Source organism: Callionymus lyra, chromosome 14 (genome assembly GCF_982586985.1).
Source record: "Callionymus lyra chromosome 14, fCalLyr1.hap1.1, whole genome shotgun sequence".
Lineage (NCBI taxonomy): Eukaryota > Metazoa > Chordata > Actinopteri > Syngnathiformes > Callionymidae > Callionymus > Callionymus lyra.
The window spans coordinates 17,515,697-17,534,252 of record NC_141831.1 but is presented as its reverse complement, the minus strand read 5'-3'; the positions used below and the strand labels follow the sequence as shown (position 1 = coordinate 17,534,252).

The window sequence follows — 18,556 nt, the reverse complement described above, 5'->3', positions numbered from 1 at the left end:
CTTATGTTGGGCAATCTAATTTGTTGGACTCGCTACTGGTATTTTACGCATTAGAGCTATTTGGCTCTTTGATGTTGTTCATTTGTTGGACTCTCTAATGTTGTCTGAGAGACTTATGGTGTTTGACTTGTTAATGATATTCAACCCTCTATTGTTGTTTTACTCTTGAAATTTGTTGGACTCACTAATGTCGTTGGACTTTCTACTGGTGTTCCACTCGTTGATGATGTGTGACTCGCTAATATTTTTGGACTCGCTATTGGTGTTTGACTCATTCATGATGTGTGACGCTCAAATGTTGTTGGACTCACCATTGGTTTTACGTCTGACTCTCTAACGTTGTTGCACTTGTGGGTTTGTAAGTATTTGGTATAGTTATATCATTTTACTTGTTAAATTTGTTGGACTCACTAATGTCGTTGGACTTTCTACCGGTTTTCGACTCTTTGATGATGTGTGACTCGCTAATATATTTGGACTCGCTAGTGGTGTTTGACTCGTTAATGATTTGCAACTCTCAAATGTTGTTGGACTCACTAATGTTTCTTGAGCCCTAGAATGTTGTTTGACTCATTTGGTTCGTCTTGTGAGGTTTTTTCAGTGTTTGTCCCACTGATGTCAGACAGTCCGGTACAGTCATTGGACAAAAATCTCTCAGAAGGTCTGGTGCTCTTCCTTTCCAGGGACTCTAAAACCTGTGATGGGGCTCTGACTGAGACGTCAGGATGATGCAGCAGCTCTAGAGTGAAGCTCAGTCATCTGACCTGTTTTTTTAATTCTGAGGTCATCAAAGGAAGTGTTTTTTGATGACGTCATATATTTGTGGGAAAAGCTGCTGGTCCACTTCCCTGGCTCCCAGCGAGCCCTGAACTTTAGTAACCCCTGAAATTTCTACCTGAAAATAACCCGGACACTGCAGCATCCGTGGCGACCACTGCGCATGCGCAACTCTTTAAAGGGACCGCGACACGTCTGTTTACATTTCACGCGCCGCTTTATCCTCACTTTTTAAATCCTCTCCGACGCGAACGTGTCCGACACTGCCGTGTCAGCCCGAGGTGACGAGAGGGGCTTTCGTCAGTGTGACTCACGGTCCACGGTTCTGAAGTGAAGCGGGCCGGTCCAGCGGCGAGGCTGGTCCCCTCCAGTCAGCTACGCCCTGACTCCAGATCAGCCACACACCAACCGGTGATGCTGATGCTGAGGATGATGATGATGATGCTGAAGCTGAGGATGTGACGGACAGAACAGCAGCTAACGATGACGGGACAGTGATATTTTTTTGGACCTGACCAGACCGAGACGTGGTTCTGGGGGCTTGTTTTTCTTTTTCCGCTTCCGAGGTTTTTTTTCTGGATGCGGGACGATGCGCGGCGCCGCACCCCACCAGACCCCCACTAGAGCCGTGTCGCCTCTTTGATCTACAAAGGATCCGATCTTCGTTCGTGCGACTGTTGCAGCCCAGGATTTGACACCGAGGAGCCCCGGGACTGGCCCTGTTGCTCTCAGGTGGGTCTGTTTTTTTGTTGTTGTTGTTTTTTCCACCTCCCCGTCATTCAAACTCCATCTCTTAATGACACCGGGAGTCAAATGTCTGGGGGGGTCCAAAGTAGACTTTGGTTATACTTCGAGGGCTCTGGTCACGTGACTTGAATATTTGCCTGCACATGAACCTGAAGGTCCATTAAAGGCCTGCGGGGTTTTTTTTTACTGAGCGAGGAACCAGACTGGTAATGGAAATTCACTAATGGAAGTGGATCGATACAAAACGAGGTCCATCTGCTTCTCCTTCCTCCGTGGCCGGAGGAAGTGTGGGGAGCACATGCGTGTCAGAGACGCATGTTTATGATCGGGAGTGAGCGAGGAGGTGCAGCAGCAGGGGAGGTCACGTGGATGAAGGTCACGGTGGTCATAATGATGTGTTCCTCTCCTCCAGCTCGTCATCATGGCTGAGAGGACGCTCGAAGCCGGCTCGGTCAGCATTCCGATGGAGGAGGCGAAGGTCCTCAGTGGAGCCCAGCAGGAGGCGCCGCTGCTCACGCACCTGAAGAAGGTGGAGAACCACATCAGTGAAGCTCAGAGGTTCTCGCACCTGCCGCGCCGCTCAGCCGTGGACCTGGAGTTCACTCAGCTGTCCTACACCGTCAGAGAGGGCCACTGGTGGAGGAGGAGAGGTACACACACTTATAACACCGACACACACTCAGAAGACAGACTCACACTCACAATCATAAGACACATTTATAACACGGACACACACTCAAGAAACACACTCATAAGACAGACACACACTTACGACACACAATCATAGGACACACTTATAACACTGACACACACTCAGGACACACAATCATAAGACATACTTATAACACAGACACACACTCACGACACACGCTCATAAGACACACTTATAACACTGAAACACACTTACGACACACAATCATAAGACACACTTATAACACTGACACACACTTACGACACACAATCATAAGACACACTTATAACACTGACACACACTTACGACACACAATCATAAGACACACGCTCATAACACGGACACACACTCACGACACACGCTCATAAGACACACTTATAACACTGAAACACACTTACGACACACAATCATAAGACACACTTATAACACTGACACAAACTTACGACACACAATCATAAGACACAATTATAACACTGACACACACTTACGACACACAATCATAAGACACACTTATAACACTGACACACACTTACGACACACAATCATAAGACACACTTATAACACTGACACACACTTATGACACACAATCATAAGACACACTTATAACACTGACACACTTACGACACACGCTCATAACAACGACACACACTCAAAAACACACACTCACGACACACGCTCATAACAATGACACACACTCACAACACACAATCATAAGACACACGCTCATAAAACCGCCACACGCTCACAACACACAATCGTATAATCGTATAACACTTATAACACTAACACACATTCATAACTCTGACAAACACACTCACGACACACGCTCATAACAACGACACACACTCACAATCATAAGACACACACTCATAACACACAATCATAAGACACACTTATAACTCTGACACACACTTACGATACGCGCTGATAGCAACGACACACACACAACACACACACAGTCATAAGACAAACACAAACTCAGGACACTGACACACACCCATAAACTCACCGCACACACAACACACCCCCACAACGCAGACCCGCCTCACAACAACGACTTGTCAGATATTGATTTACAACACAGGCTCACACCACAGGCTTCCAACATATCCACTCACAAAGACCCCTACTCACAACTTAGACCCAGACTCACAACAAAGACTTGCAACATATTTGCTGTGGCTCAAATCGCATACTAGCGTACTCAAAGTTAGTATTTTTAGTGCGTTAGTGCGTCTCAATTCCTAGTATGCGAAATTTAATGCGCCATGCACACTAAATTGGCGTACTAACACGCTCACAAAACTGAGCATGGTTCGATGGACAATAACCACCCTAAACAGCCGCCATCTTAATGACGTTTTAAACGGAAGTTACGTCATATATAAATGCATATATATATTCATATACTTACAGGTGCATTTTAAGCAGCAGTAGAAGGATGACACGTCTTCGCTGCTGATACCAGCTTAATATCTCGCGAATATTTCGATTCTCATATTTTTTCTTTATTTCTTTTTCCAAAGTTGCAAAACGTGCTGCCAGCAGGTGTCGGCGATAGCGTTCAAACAGCTGCTTGAAACATCGTTAAATAGAAGTAGAAGAAGAAGCTGTCATGTGATTTCCTGTCAGTGTGTAGCAGCAGTGTTTGATTTGAGACATACTATCTGTGGAGAATGTGCGTACTAGTTACTACGTACACTAAACTGATGCATACTAACTTCTAGTATACTAAGAGTAGTATGCGATTTGAGACACAGCAATTGACCCACAACACATACCCAGAATCACGACACAGACTTGCAACACACACACTCACAACACAGACTCATACACAAAACACAGATATTGACTCACAACACATGCATTTATTTCTTTGTAAACAAAACAAACAAGAATATTTATGCTTACATTGAAGCTTTTTGTCATTAACGTAATTTCAGTTACTATTTAAATATATTTTGACATTTCCCATCGTTATTAGATATACACAGAAGAAGAAGAACCTGTAGAACAGTTTAAAAATTGACCATTGCTTCATCACAGTGTAATATTTTTTGCAGATGATGATGTATTTTATGCACCATGAGGCAGAGGTTCTTTGACGCCTGATGCTAAAAACAAGTTTATGGATTCAAAGATTAATCATCAGCTTTACGAGCCACCGGGGCAACTTGTTTTAGTTGGTCTGGTCTCTCTGCAGGGTACAAGGCTCTCCTCAAGTGCCTCTCTGGAAGATTCAACAACCGGGAGCTGATCGGTATCATGGGCCCCTCTGGAGCCGGGAAGTCAACCCTGATGAACATTCTGGCGGGATACAGGTGAGACAAACACCAGGTTGAACGTCGGTGGCTTCATCTGACTTCTGTCTGAGTGCAGGGAGACCGGAATGAAGGGCCAGATCCACGTCAACGGCCGGGCCCGGGACCTGCGCACCTTCAGGAAAATGTCCTGCTACATCATGCAGGACGACATGCTGCTGCCTCACCTGACCACCAGGGAGGCCATGATGGTGAGGGAGCTGGACGACCCCGGGTGTTCCTCTTCGGCTTCACTGACATCTGCTGCTGGTTCTCCTGCAGGTGTCTGCGCATCTGAAGATGAACGAGAGCATGCAGGTCAAGAACGAGCTGGTCAGTCTAGACGTCTACCTGGAGAAACGAGGACCACGACAATACCTGGGTGTGAATGTATGAGTATGTGTGCAGGTAGATGAGATCCTGACGGCGTTGGGTCTGCTGGACTGTGCTCAGACGCGGACCATCTCTCTCTCCGGTGGTCAGTGCAAGAGACTGGCCATCGCCCTGGAACTGGTCAACAATCCTCCCGTGATGTTCTTCGACGAGCCCACGAGGTAATGATGTCACCGGTGTGTGAGAAGCGGAGTCACTGTTCCACGTGTGTGTCACCCGTAGCGGTCTGGATAGTGCCTCCTGCTTCCAAGTGGTCTCACTGATGAAGTCTTTGGCTCAAGGTGGAAGAACCATCATCTGCACGATCCACCAGCCGAGCGCCAAACTCTTCGAGATGTTCGACAAGGTGAGTCCACTTTCACTGCTGGTGAAACGGTAATTATAGTTGACAATTGTAAGTCTTTTATTGGTGTGAAGCAGAGGAACTTCAAAGTTTTGGACTCTAAAAACAGAAACGTGTTTAAAATTAGCCTCTTTAAAAGCGACTTTGTGTTCAGAAAAAACATTTGGCGCCGTTTGTTACTTGTTATTCACACTTGATAGGCTGTTAGTTTCCGGCCACAATGGCTTCCCACCGTTTCTCAGCTGTTTCATCCGGCCTGATGTCCTCCTTAGACATTTCTGTTCCCAAGAGCTCCACAGTGACAGGGCTAAGAAACCATCAATCCAAGTGCCTCGAAAGGATTGTCCTGGCCTACTTTCAAAGAAACTGTACTGAAGCCACAATTGCAGCTGTGTGTCCAAAAAAAAAAAACGCTTATTCACCTGGAGATTAAAGACTCATACCAGCTCTACATATCTTTTTAACACAACCAACTCCTTCTCGAACTGGGTGCTTGACCTCCTCCCTGACTTTGATTATCCATAACATCTCCCAATCCTCCATCTCAACGCAAAGTAATAATAACATACAACGATAAGTCAGAATTCTCAGATTTTTCGTTTAGTTTTTACAGTAAAGACCAGACGACAGTGGAAATCCATCCACACTGTTTCTACTAATGGGTGGATTTGTGGCTTAGATGAAGAAGTGCCAAAGCTTTACAGAGAAAAGGATGACGTCTTTGTCGATCATAAGTGACTCTGGCTTTTCTTCCTGCAGCTCTACATCCTCAGTCAGGGTCAGTGCATCTATAAAGGGACCGTTCCGAACCTCATCCCGTACCTGAAGAACCTCGGCCTGCACTGTCCCACCTACCACAACCCTGCAGACTTCAGCAAGTGTCACCTCACAAGGTTAAGAATTTGGTTACTTTCACTTTCTAACTGTGTCGCTTCTGTCCCGGCAGTCATCGAGGTGGCGTCGGGAGAGTACGGAGACTTGAACCCAGTTTTGTTCGAGGCCGTGCAGGGAGGGCTGTGTTCTGAAGAAGGGAAGAAGAACTCCCAGGACAAGAGCGACTCATGCAACTCCACCTGCCCCGCCGTTAGTGGCGTTTTATTTCCTGCCGAGGTTGTTGGTGATATAAGTGAAGACATGTACATTGTTTGCAGGACACTGGGACGCTGGAGAAACACAGTTTTGCCACTAGTACCTTCACGCAGTTCTGCATTCTCTTCAAGAGAACCTTCGTGACAATCTGCAGGGACACGGTACCTGACAATCAGTTCTTCTTCTCAAGTCTGTGTCATAACAATCTCTGATGGTCCTGTGAAGGTTCTGACCCACCTGCGGGTCATGTCCCACCTCTCCATCGGCGTGCTGATCGGCTTGTTGTACCTGAAGATCGGAAATGATGCCAGCAGGGTCTTCAACAACACAGGCTTCCTCTTCTTCTCCATGTTGTTCCTCATGTTCGCTGCACTGATGCCGACCGTACTCACCTGTAAGAACCCTGATATTGAGGTCCTGTAGACCTTTCACTGATGCTGTTGTTCTGCTGCAGTTCCTCTGGAGATGTCCGTGTTTCTGAGGGAACATCTAAACTACTGGTACAGCCTAAAGGCCTACTACCTGGCCAAGACCATGGCGGACATTCCCTTCCAGGTAAACCCTATAGAGACTCTGTAGTTTCAGTAAAGCTTGCACAGAATTATTAGCACAATCCTCTAAGTAGTTGAGCTAACCGGGTTGTGCTTGCTACCGGGTTTTAGCCATTCTCTAAGTGTTTTCTGTAACTTTTAACTCTCAGACGGCATGCTCTTGCAGTAAAGCTTATCCAGAAAACATTTTATAGGCGGCATCTGCCTTATAAAATGATGGATGTATCATTCTTAGTCAAACTTTTCAGGGCGTTCTTATGCGTCCCTTTGCACCCCCTTACAATTTGCCAATTGAGTTGAAATTCTGGGAATATCCCTTACTTTGTATTTAAGTAATATGTAATCATCATTAGTCAGGGGGAAACTTCAATACGAGGTCTACATGGAAGAAGTCTATTGTAAATGCTAATGTTTAACTAATGTTGTCTTCATCAACATTTCAAGGGGGTCTCCTGCTACTTTGTGACTCTTTTCCTTTGACCTGAGTTGCCCCGCCCCTTAAAACTTTCACCAATAAGTCAGTAGTCGTTCTAATTTTTCAAGCAATTTTGTCAAGCAAATTTGGAATCTATGAGACACACACAAACTCAGACCTACTATTATTTATACTTTATATAAGTAGAAATACTGCTTAAAATTGCCCAAAGGAACTTAAAATCTAACTTGAAATCAGGATTCAGTCCATTTTATGAATGACTTTTGAAAAATGGAAGGTTCTCCTTTCGTAGAAATGTAAATTGAATGATCAAAATCATTTTCTCCTTCCTGTTGCTTGCGCTGTTAGCCGCTAGCTACGATAGCAAGTTTACCATACTGTATGAACTATCCTTCACTTGACAACAAAATGCGTGATGGGTGGTAACTTTCCTGAACTTCAAACTCTGGGGAAATCTGTCTGCTTGATACCTTGGCTCCTGTAAGTGTTTCTGTAACTTGTAACTTTCTCCCACAGGTGATATGTCCGATCATGTACTGCAGTATAGTGTACTGGATGACGGAGCAGCCGCCTGAAGCCGCACGCTACCTTCTCTTCGTCGCCTTGTCAACATCCACAGCGTTGGTGGCTCAGTCTCTGGGTCTTCTGATTGGGGCAGCGTCAACGTCCCTTCAGGTGGGAAAGACTCCTATTTCTGGACCCTCTTTGAGTCTCATGCAATGCCAACTGTGTTCACAGGTGGCAACGTTTGTGGGTCCTGTCACAGCCATTCCTGTATTGCTGTTCTCTGGTTTCTTTGTCAACTTTGACACCATTCCCAAATACCTCCAATGGAGCTCCTACGTCTCCTACGTCAGGTACTCTTTCAGATCATCTGTTTTTGGTCAACATGTGCGTGTGTATTTACATATACAGGTCTGAAGGTGACATCAGAATTGTATATGCATTTCTGTATATGCAGATACTTTCTAGCGCTCACCTTTACAAACAAATGAAAGGTCCTCCCACCACGCCACCAACAAGCTGCCCCTAATATTGCAACTAACACTGATTTTCCACAATTAAAAAAACTCAGGACACACCTATATGGGTCATCTACAAATGACAAATATAAATAACAAATGTATAACTTTGCAATTTCCTGAAACACATTTACAAACTTTGAAATAAATATACAAATTCCAACACAAATTTACATTTTCTTTAACCAAATTGACAAAATCCAAAACAGAATTTACATTTTCTTTAACCAAAATGACAAAATCCAAAAAATAATTTAAATTTCCTGGAACAAAAAGATAAACTCAAAAACAGTATACAGAATCCAAGAATACATTATTTAATGAATGCATAAAAAAATGTATGATTACAATTACAAAATTACAATTACGGATTGCTGATTTTGTACATTAATTTCAAGAATTTGTATTTAGACATAGTAATTTTGTTTAAGTTGGCCATTTTTCTTTTGTTTTAGGAAATTGTAATTTTCTTTTAAATTGTGTAAATGCGTTTCAGGCAATTGTACAATTGTTTCAGAAAATTGTATTTTTGAGTTCATATTTACTTTTTCGGAGGTTGTACATTTTTATCAGGAAATTTCGATTTGCTTACAATTTCTTAAACTTGTGTGGCACTTCTTGGCCACTGTAACTTACCGATGGCATAACTGCTAAATGATGATCCCTCATCGGAATACACAGACATTGAGCCGACTCTTGTGATGCAGGTATGGCTTCGAAGGTGTGATCCTGTCCATCTATGGAATGAACCGCTCAGAGCTGGAGTGTCCGACTCAGAACTGCAAGTTCCAGAAGCCGGAGGAGGTTTTGCAGATGCTTGACGTGGAAGACGCAAAGCTCTACGTGGACTTCATGGTGCTGGGCGTCTTCTTCCTGGTCCTGAGACTGGCCACCTACCTGGTCCTCCGCTACAAAGTCAAGTCGGAGCGCTAAGATCACAGCTGTGGTCACCGAGGCCTCTCTTCAACCATCATCTCCGTCCGTCAGAATCACCGAGTGTTAGAGCTTGAACAGTGTTACCGAGTGCATGTTTACTTCGACATACAGTCCGGGACGCCGACTGCCACCAACAGGACAAAAGTGGGTCTTCATCAGAACCTCATTCTCATCAGCTGGACTCTTGTTTTGGATCAAGACTTCTGCTGGTGAGAATCAGCCTCTGGCTCCAGCAACAAGTTCAGCAACACATCCAGCCTCAATGTTCCAGTCCCTCCATGACCGACCGAGTGCCAGAATCTCTAAAGCTCCTGACCTGAGGAGTCCCTGTGCCTGTAGAACTGCTCCTCACTCTGAATGTCAGTATTTGCACTCGTGCGTGGGCCTCGCTGTCGCATCAACGACTTCATATCCGAGTCCTCATGCTGTGTCCTTTGGGTGACTCTGCTCTTCGACCTAGACACCCAAGTCTTCCATGAGACCCCACATCTGCATGAAAGCGCCTCAAAACTTCAGACATTCGTCAGATCCAAACTCCATTTTGCACGTCTTGCATGTTTACTAGCCCAAGTCAGAGTTCCATTTCACACTGGTCATTTCACACCCAAGTCAGGTCACGTGGCCAGATTTACTGTCGCTGAGATCAGAGAACGAAAGACCATTAACCAAAATGTCCTTGTCGCATCATGCGGTGTATGTCGGACCCAACACACACACACACATGGTGAGTTGCAAAATGTTGTCTGATGCTGCTGTGGACTCTCGATGTGAATGTTTCTTCTCAATCCAACATGAGTATTTAACCAACAACTGTACAGTCGGTGTGACGCTGTAAACAAATGTACATTTGCACCTTCAATATTTATGATCAACAATTATTTATTGTATAACCCGCTCTGTGACAAGTGCTGCCTTGGAAGTATTAGGAAAAAAAGTGCAACAGAATGTTGCATGTGTTTTTTGTTATTTTCTCTTGAATTGACGCAGATTGTATTGATGATGAAGAGGAAGATAGTGACATCACTAGAGATATTGGAGTGGTGAGATTGATAAAGTTACCAAAGAAGATGGAAGATGAAGTGATATGATTTTTAGAGAACGATTTTCTATATTTAATCCACAACCTGCCTGTACAGAGATTTCATTATTCAGTAATATACGAGTACATATGTACATGGTAGATTTAGTCTCTATCATTTATATTCCTTTTTTATAATAAAACTTTTAAAACTGTGTAAATATGTTCTGAGTTGGTCCCAAATTAAAAAAAATAAAAACTTGCCCAAACGATCTGATTACACTTCAGGTGTGCGAGTGTTTACTTCTTCCGGTTTCCTGCTCAGGTGGGAGAAATGCGATCGAAGATGCTAAACGGCCACAGCGGGCGCTGTGTGACACTGAGAGGCCGTGTTTGTCTGTACAAATGTGGTTACTTGAGGTAGATTTTGCACTATGAAATAAACTGGAGAAGCTTTGTTAAGTCAAATTGTATTTTTAATGTACTTTGGATGTCGCGCGGCTTCTGACTTCTGGTGTCCAACATCATTCGCTGAACTCGCCGATCTTCATCTTGTCGTCTGCCTGGTCTTTGGAGACCGGCATTTTCCCACAACACCCCGCTCCCACCCCCGCAGATATCCAAAATGGCGGACAGCGCATCATCGGTATATTTCGATGTTTTAATTAAATAAAGCTGAAATGATTGATAAACACTGAAAGCAAATCGTTTGTTTTTTTAGGTGGAGATTGTCGAGGGCTGTCGCCTTCCAGTTCTTCGTAAGAATCAGGAACATGAAGATGAATGGCGTAAGTGTTTTCCTACTAGGCTAAAGATGCTAACTGTTGTCAACGCTCTGGCCTGTTCTTTCAAGATAATATGCATAATAAACAAACATGAAATGGACATTTACACATAAAAGAAGCCTAAAATTGAAAATAAGACGGATTATATAGAAATTAATTGACCAAATATAACACTACGAGGTGTCGCCACTGTCCGACAGCCGTTGTTTACAAACCTGGAGCTCCATATTGAGTGTTAATAAAAAGTAAAACCAGGTCGAATGACTCCGGGTCTCTGTCCTCGTACAGTAAACTACTACTAAAAGGAACGTAAACTGGTGTAATGTTTATAAACACGTTCTGACTGTGATCTTTTATATTGAAATTGTCAGTCACTATTAATGTTGATTTGTATCCCTTTTATCTATGACGGTATATAGTTTGGTCAGGTATTTGTTATTCTAATTAGTGTGATCCCATTTGTTTAGAATAAATAATACACCATAATCGAAAGATGAGATTAAGTGGACTTCACAAACCCCACTCGAGGCAACATGAAGCTTGTTGCTGACATGATCTCTATGCTTATTTAATTGACACTATTGACACTGGTCTAGAAAGGCGCTATATAAATAGACATTATTATTATATACAGGCAGAAGGTTTCTGTTCAAACCACTTCGCACATGAGTCCCCAAGGAGTACAGCTGTATAAAGTTACAACGCAGACATGCGTTTTCCACACAAGTGTGACACAATGTAACTTCAAAATAAAATACAATTGTAGATGGATGGACAAACTTTATTAATCCCTCTGGAGATCTCCTTCGGGAAATTGTTTACATACATAATGGGTTAAACTAACTTGCAAGACTGTACCATCTTTAAGTCTTGTCTCGTCCATGTGTTGGACTGACACACATCTCCATCTAATAAAACCAACTCTAAATCAGAGCCACTGTTACTATTACTATTACTGAGTTTGTGTTAAACATTTGAGAATAGAGTTTGTGTTTTTATGAAATGTAATGATAAAACTGTTAATCATATATTGAAATAGAAGTTGCAGATATTTAATTAAGGAACAAAACGTCTTTGCATGTGTTTTTTGATTTGTGATGTTAAAAAACAATTTTGGGCATTACATTGCTTTTGATGCCTTTTTGGATAATTGGAACCTAACTGAAGAAGGATTTAAAGGGCAACCTAATTGGTTGATTTAAGTGTGTCTTAAATTCATCGTGGACCTCTGTTGTACTCATTATTATTAAATCTGTTTGTACAAGAGTAAGAGTAACTTTTAATCGAAATGTTTACATCAGAAAATGTGGTTAAGTCCCCGCCACTGAAAACACTTTTTTTTCCTCAAGCTTTAAACTTCTTTATCATAACCACACCCACTCTGCTGTGATTAGTCAAACATTGATGTTCATCACCGTGCCTCATAAATTTGGGTAGTCGCCACCTCTGAGGTCCTTGCTGTATGAACAAAGCGGGCCGTGACTAGAACCGTGGATAAACTTTATTGATTCCTCTGGAGGTCTCCTTCGGGAAAATTGTTTGACTACAGATGGCTGGAAGAGGATGGAAGACCATTATTACGCTATAATGGGCTCCGCTCTCGTAACCTCTTCTTCGTCAAGATTTTTATGAAGTAAATGACTTTATAAAGTAATAACTTCCAAACATCGTCATGTTGAGGGACTTGCTGCGTTTTGGAAAAGCAAGATTTCAACATTTGAAAGATGACAGAACTTGGAGAAGATACAGGCTGATGATTAATCCATTTTGAGTCAATTTGGTCAAGAGTCTGCCAGATGATATGTGATGTAATAATGTAATGGATCGTTAGTATGTCTGTTTTGTCTCACTTGCCTCGTGACACACATGGAAATCCAACAAAAATGGGAAATTCATCCGTTGACTCAGAGGACAGATACAAGCTTTGCACTTAAGGAGTGATGTGACGAGATTATTGAAAACGATTAAAGAGCCCCCAAGCAATCATACAGGAAGCATTTCAGGCTAAAATAAAGTGGACGGTTTTCTTTTCTTTTAGTTTTTCTATTTGTGTCAAACTTGTATAACCAAGAACTTCTGTTTACATGATTTATTTCTTCAGACAATTCAATTTAAATATGGTCATAAAACATTTTAGATTTTTTCATCAGCTAGTTCAGTAATGGATGAGTTTTGATCATATTTTGTGTCCAACAGTACGAATGTGTAGCTCAGTATGTGTTGTGCTTAACTGTCTTGCAGCTCTGGCTGAAATCCTGAGTGTAAAGGAAGCTTCATCCAGAAAACTCTACTATGTCCACTACATTGACTGTGAGTTCTTGACCGTCTGCTTCCGCTCGACTGTGGTTCCGTAGCATGTACATGAGACTGTGTTTGTGTTGCTCTGAAGTCAACAAGCGTCTGGACGAGTGGGTCACCGCTGATCGGCTTGACATGAAGAAGCTGCAGTTTCCCAAGAAGGAAGCCAAAACTCCCACCAAGAACGGACTCCCGGGCTCTGGACCCGGGTCGCCAGAGCGGGAAGTGGTGAGTTTAACACACAACTTCGACTTCCCAGACCCGTAACATGCTTTTGCAGCCCAAAATATATAAACACGACTATTTCATTAATCCCAGTGCACTGAGTCATGGTGGTTGGGTTTTATGTAATTTAACGATTTATCCATCCACAACATTATTTTTCTTTCACCACAAAAGTCTGTTGAAGTTGATTGACAGGTGTCTAAAATGGAATTGCCATAGCAACCGCAATGTGATTCTGAGACTGGGCGTAATGCTGGAATTGTATTTTTAGAATGTTGTGGTTGTTTTGATGTTGATGCGTGAGGATGAGGCCCAGTTCTAACCAAAGCTTGCTTCCCTCTCTTTTCTGTTTGATTCAGAGGAAGAATCTAGACCTACAATCCGCCACAGCGCCCTCCAGAGGCAAAACCCTGCCTACGCCGGTACAGCTTGAACCGCCTCACTTTGTCTGAGCTTGTTTCCTCCTGGTTGTTAACCCGAGTCTTGTGTTTATGTAGCTGTCGGCTCTCGCCGACCTGCACGGAAAACCCGACATTAACATCCAAGATACAAAACAGAAAGACGACCCCGTCGTGCAGGTCGCCCCCAAAAGTTTGTCAGATGTAGGCAGTGATCATGTAAAGCAACATTTCCTCTTCAAGTCAATCAAGGTACTGGACTCATGTGTGTTCTGATCTCATGCTGTGCTGACGTCTGCTCTTCTCTCCACAAGTCTGTTGCTCTTTACACTTGTATATGTTCTGATCCGATGAAGCCCAAACTGTTGCTGAGATTCCTGCCTCCGCTCTTACGAGCCCCAAACTTCTCTTTCAATTTCAGACTAGATCCTCGAAGGAGAAACATTGTACCATGGTGTACACCCGTCATCATAGGGTGTACAAGACTAATCACTTATAAACTGGCCTGACCTCAGCAATCATGTGACCAGTTGACTGATGTTCAGTCACATGACCTCCAGTCAGATCTCACCCTGGACCTGGTCGTGGTTCACACCTGGTCGTCAACGATTTGTGTTGTGTTTAAGAAAAAAAAATCACATTATGATGATTGAAGACTGAAACCATTTTCATTCAGGTGTTTCATTTTTGGTGTGAGTCTGATTTGTTACCAGAGCATGACTCTGAGTCATATGTGTCTCACTGCTAAAGTAGATCAACCTGCCAACATCTACTGAAGCACCTGCAGTAAAATGGTTCAGTCACAGACCCAGGTTCTCCTGAAGCTTTTGTTTTGACATGATTTCAGTTTGTCTGCTCTTCTAATCGCTTCTCTTCACCACAGAAGAGGAAAATAGAGGCGCTGCCGGTGGCGACCCAGGTTCCGCCTGCACCCCCGGTTCCTTCACCGTCCAGTTCTGCTGAAGCATCTCAAGCTGTTGTGTTTCCAGTGGCCCGAGAGAACAACACATTTAAGAGCCGCGACGAGCTAGAGCCGCTCACCCCCATCACCCCGACAGTGAGTCGCTTCGTCTGTTCACCACTTCATCGCCTTTTTGTGGTTCATCTGGTCATGTTTCGTCTCCTGTCCTACTCCTTGACTGTAGCAGCAGCAAAATGGGACGTCCAGGCGACTGGTTCCGTCTCAGCCCGGCAGGAAGAGGAAGGCAAACTGTGGTGTCGCTGATGAGGTACCTGGGGTGAATAGTTTTCTCTCACACAATCCTAAGACATGAATACATTGACTATTCAAAAGAAAAACTTTTTTTGTCTCCAGAATGAACACAGTCGGTCAACAATATTGAGCTAGTGTTCGTGACATAATAGATTTCTAATTCCTTCACACGGACACGTTACACAAATACTCCATTTACAAAGTCCATATAAGTTAACATCTTTGATGAAAACTTGAAAACATCAAATATGTTGAGTTTTCTGAAATGCAAATATCACTAACGTCGTTTTACTCGAAATAGTTGAAATCATTACTTGCCTCGTTGTGTCGATGCGTCGTCTCACCCGGTCTGTCTACAGATGTTAAAGGTGTTGCAGTTCACGGATGGCGGCGCAAATGTCTTCTTGCCACAACCAGAGGTCAGTCCAATCTTCATACTGGTCGTTCTGTCAGGTTTGGTCACGGATGCACTCGATGATCTCACTCGTGCTGCTCGTGTTCGCCGCCCTGCAGGACTCTCAGGACAGCTCAGACGGAATCCCAACTGCTCCACGCATGACTGGCAGTCTGGTGTCGGACCGCAGCCACGACGACATTGTGACCCGCATGAAAAATATCGAGTGTATCGAGCTAGGCCGGCATCGGCTGAAGCCCTGGTACTTCTCGCCGTACCCCCAGGAGCTGACCGCTCTGCCCATCCTCTACCTCTGCGAGTTCTGCTTGAAATACCTGAAGAGTCTCAAGTGCCTACAACGACACCTGGTACTACGAGCCCAGACCCCCTGTGCCCTCTCTTGTACTCAACTCTGACCTCTCCCAACAGACAAAGTGCAACCTCAGACATCCGCCCGGCAACGAGATCTACCGCAAAGGAACCATCTCCTTCTTCGAGATCGACGGAAGGAAGAACAAGGTCAGAACCAGAACCACAGACGGTCAAGACAACAGCCAAGGGAACATTAAAATTAAAGAAAGGGCTGATGGCTAACGAATAGACGGGCTGATGGCTAACGAATAGACGGGCTGATGGCTAACGTAAAGACGGGCTGATGGCTAACGAATAGACAGGCTGATGGCTAACGAATAGACGGGCTGATGGCTAACGAATAGACGGGCTGATGGCTAACGAATAGACGGGCTGATGGCTAACGAATAGACGGGCTGATGGCTAACGAATAGACGGGCTGATGGCTAACGTAAAGACGGGCTGATGGCTAACGTAAAGACGGGCTGATGGCTAACGTAAAGACGGGCTGATGGCTAACGAATAGACGGGCTGATGGCTAACGTAAAGACGGGCTGATGGCTAACGAATAGACGGGCTGAACGCTAACGAATAGACGGGCTGATGGCTAACGAATAGACGGGCTGATGGCTAACGTAAAGACGGGCTGATGGCTAACGAATAGACGGGCTGATGGCTAACGAATAGACGGGCTGATGGCTAACGTAAAGACGGGCTGATGGCTAACGAATAGACGGGCTGAACGCTAACGAATAGACAAAAAAAAAAGATTAATTTAAAGACACTGACCCCCAAAATTATTTTTCAGAATTACTCCCAGAACCTGTGTTTATTGGCAAAGTGTTTCCTGGATCACAAGACGTTGTACTACGACACAGACCCGTTTCTCTTCTACGTGATGACAGAGTACGACTCCAAGGGCTTCCACATCGTGGGCTACTTCTCTAAGGTAAGTAACTTTTGACCTGGAAGACAGGGAAGGTGGGTCTGTCTGTCAGTCAGTCGGCTGATGGTGGCTTGTTTTCAGGAAAAGGAGTCGACGGAGGATTATAATGTCGCCTGCATCCTAACACTGCCTCCGTACCAGAGGAGGGGCTATGGCAAACTGCTCATTGAGTTCAGTAAGTCCAGGTTGAAACCATAATGTGTCCCGAGTCCACATCTGACCTCACTGTGCCACGTCTTCAGGTTATGAACTCTCAAAGGTGGAAGGGAAAACCGGGACGCCAGAAAAGCCGCTGTCGGACCTGGGTCTGCTGTCGTACCGGTCTTACTGGTCCCAGACCATCCTAGAGATCCTAATGGACCTGAAACCTGACAACGGAGAGAGACCCCAGATCACAATCAAGTAATTGGTCCTTGTCCCGGTGTGTCCCTGCCTCTCTAACCAAGTTCTGTTGAGCAGTGAGATCAGCGAGATCACCAGCGTGAAGAAGGAGGACGTGATCTCCACGCTGCAGTACCTCAACCTCATCAACTACTACAAGGTGAGGACCTGCAGTCAGAGCTCGCCAGCACCGAGTCAGAGCCGTCATTAAAGCCTCTGGTGTCTTTCAGGGTCAGTACATCCTGACTCTGTCGGAGGACATCGTGGACGGACACGAGCGGGCCATGCACAAGAGACACCTGCGCATCGACTCCAAGTGTCTCCACTTCACACCCAAGGACTGGAGCAAGAGGGGGAAGTGGTAGTCGACGGGCGGACCAGATCCACCAAAAACTTTATTCTTGTACATATGCAACGTTTATTTAACTCTGCCACGCCCTCTACTGTCGAAGACTGGGACAGTACCTTTGTGAGGACTCCACAGCTATGGACTTGAGAACGAGAACTGGCTTCTTGAGACGTCTCGACCGCGGCGTCTCACGTGACGGACGAGCCGTGGTCGGTTTCTGTGGGTTGAGACCGGACTAAAGACTGAGATATTTCAGTGTCATCACTCAGCGAAGGTCGACCAATAAACATCTTGGAACTGTTTTTTTGTTTTTTTAAATAAATGGATCTTTCTGATGCGTCATGTTGAGAATGTGAGTCTTCTCTAGGTACTCCCCCCGACAACTGGACATGAAGCCGAGTTGTTTGTTTTGTATAAGACTTGCTCATGGAGTCTCTGGTCAGGTGTGACATGACTCAACAGGGTCAACAGTCTTTATCGCTCCTCAGCAGACCTCTGGCTCTGCCCCGCCCCCCCCCCTCTGATAACGGGCAGGACCAGATGGTGGAGGAGGACTGGAGTGGAAGGGGGGGGACGGTCAATGAGGGTCCACTCCCTGCAGGAGGTCTTGTGAGAGGACGTTCTTTGTCCTTCTCTCGACTGAAACCCCTCACCCTCTGGTCTCTGGGCTTAAAGGTTTCGGTTCGGTTAGCGTGGTGGAGTTTAGCGCCACCCTCAGGTCTAAATGATGAATCTCCCCCTCATCAACCTCCAGACACTCAAGTGTTCCACAGTCAGATTTACGAGTCACGTGACCGGAGTGGGCGGATCCGCGCCGGTTTTTTTTTTTTTTTTGGGCAAACGTGCATCCGACGCCATGTTTGTCACGTGACATTCAGTGACTAGATGAACATTTTAATATAAATAATTTTGG

At 44.6% G+C, this 18,556-nt stretch overlaps 2 protein-coding genes across 4 annotated transcripts; both read left to right on the top strand.

Annotated features, from left to right (window-relative positions):
• Nucleotides 1-908: 908 nt before the first annotated feature.
• On the top strand, nucleotides 909-10,524 carry abcg4a (ATP binding cassette subfamily G member 4a). Its single transcript, XM_087807534.1, has 15 exons — nucleotides 909-1,509; nucleotides 1,937-2,174; nucleotides 4,419-4,536; nucleotides 4,595-4,727; nucleotides 4,798-4,848; nucleotides 4,924-5,069; nucleotides 5,131-5,254; nucleotides 6,011-6,125; nucleotides 6,198-6,334; nucleotides 6,403-6,501; nucleotides 6,566-6,734; nucleotides 6,795-6,895; nucleotides 7,844-8,002; nucleotides 8,066-8,184; nucleotides 9,057-10,524. The coding sequence occupies exons 2-15, from the start codon at nucleotides 1,946-1,948 to the stop codon at nucleotides 9,280-9,282; spliced, it is 1,926 nt and encodes a 641-aa protein (XP_087663660.1). The 5' UTR covers nucleotides 909-1,509; nucleotides 1,937-1,945; the 3' UTR covers nucleotides 9,283-10,524.
• A 325-nt stretch (nucleotides 10,525-10,849) lies between these two features.
• Nucleotides 10,850-17,985, top strand: LOC148066219 (histone acetyltransferase KAT5-like). 3 transcript variants are annotated; one of them, XM_087807622.1, is made up of 16 exons: nucleotides 10,850-10,949; nucleotides 11,025-11,091; nucleotides 13,330-13,398; nucleotides 13,478-13,614; nucleotides 13,971-14,033; nucleotides 14,109-14,261; nucleotides 14,893-15,066; nucleotides 15,158-15,238; nucleotides 15,582-15,641; nucleotides 15,736-15,984; nucleotides 16,046-16,135; nucleotides 16,776-16,916; nucleotides 16,995-17,088; nucleotides 17,156-17,315; nucleotides 17,373-17,454; nucleotides 17,525-17,985. In XM_087807622.1, exons 1-16 carry the CDS (start codon nucleotides 10,929-10,931, stop codon nucleotides 17,657-17,659), a joined length of 1,776 nt encoding a protein of 591 aa, XP_087663748.1. In that variant the 5' UTR covers nucleotides 10,850-10,928; the 3' UTR covers nucleotides 17,660-17,985. The 3 variants fall into 3 exon arrangements, with proteins under 3 accessions (XP_087663748.1, XP_087663746.1, XP_087663747.1); XM_087807620.1 differs by having other exon boundaries at nucleotides 15,155-15,247; XM_087807621.1 differs by having other exon boundaries at nucleotides 10,851-10,949; nucleotides 15,155-15,238.
• Nucleotides 17,986-18,556: the final 571 nt, after the last annotated feature.

Coding starts and splice junctions, on each gene's coding strand:
- abcg4a (XM_087807534.1), top strand. CDS start 1,946: ATGGCTGAGAGGACGCTCGAAGCCGGCTCGGTCAGCATTCCGATGGAG. Junction 6,126..6,197: donor CCACAACCCTGCAGACTTCA/GCAAGTGTCACC, acceptor CTGTCCCGGCAG/TCATCGAGGTGGCGTCGGGA. Junction 8,003..8,065: donor CAGCGTCAACGTCCCTTCAG/GTGGGAAAGACT, acceptor CTGTGTTCACAG/GTGGCAACGTTTGTGGGTCC.
- LOC148066219 (XM_087807620.1), top strand. CDS start 10,929: ATGGCGGACAGCGCATCATCG. Junction 13,615..13,970: donor GGTCGCCAGAGCGGGAAGTG/GTGAGTTTAACA, acceptor TGTTTGATTCAG/AGGAAGAATCTAGACCTACA. Junction 15,248..15,581: donor TCGCTGATGAGGTACCTGGG/GTGAATAGTTTT, acceptor GTCTGTCTACAG/ATGTTAAAGGTGTTGCAGTT.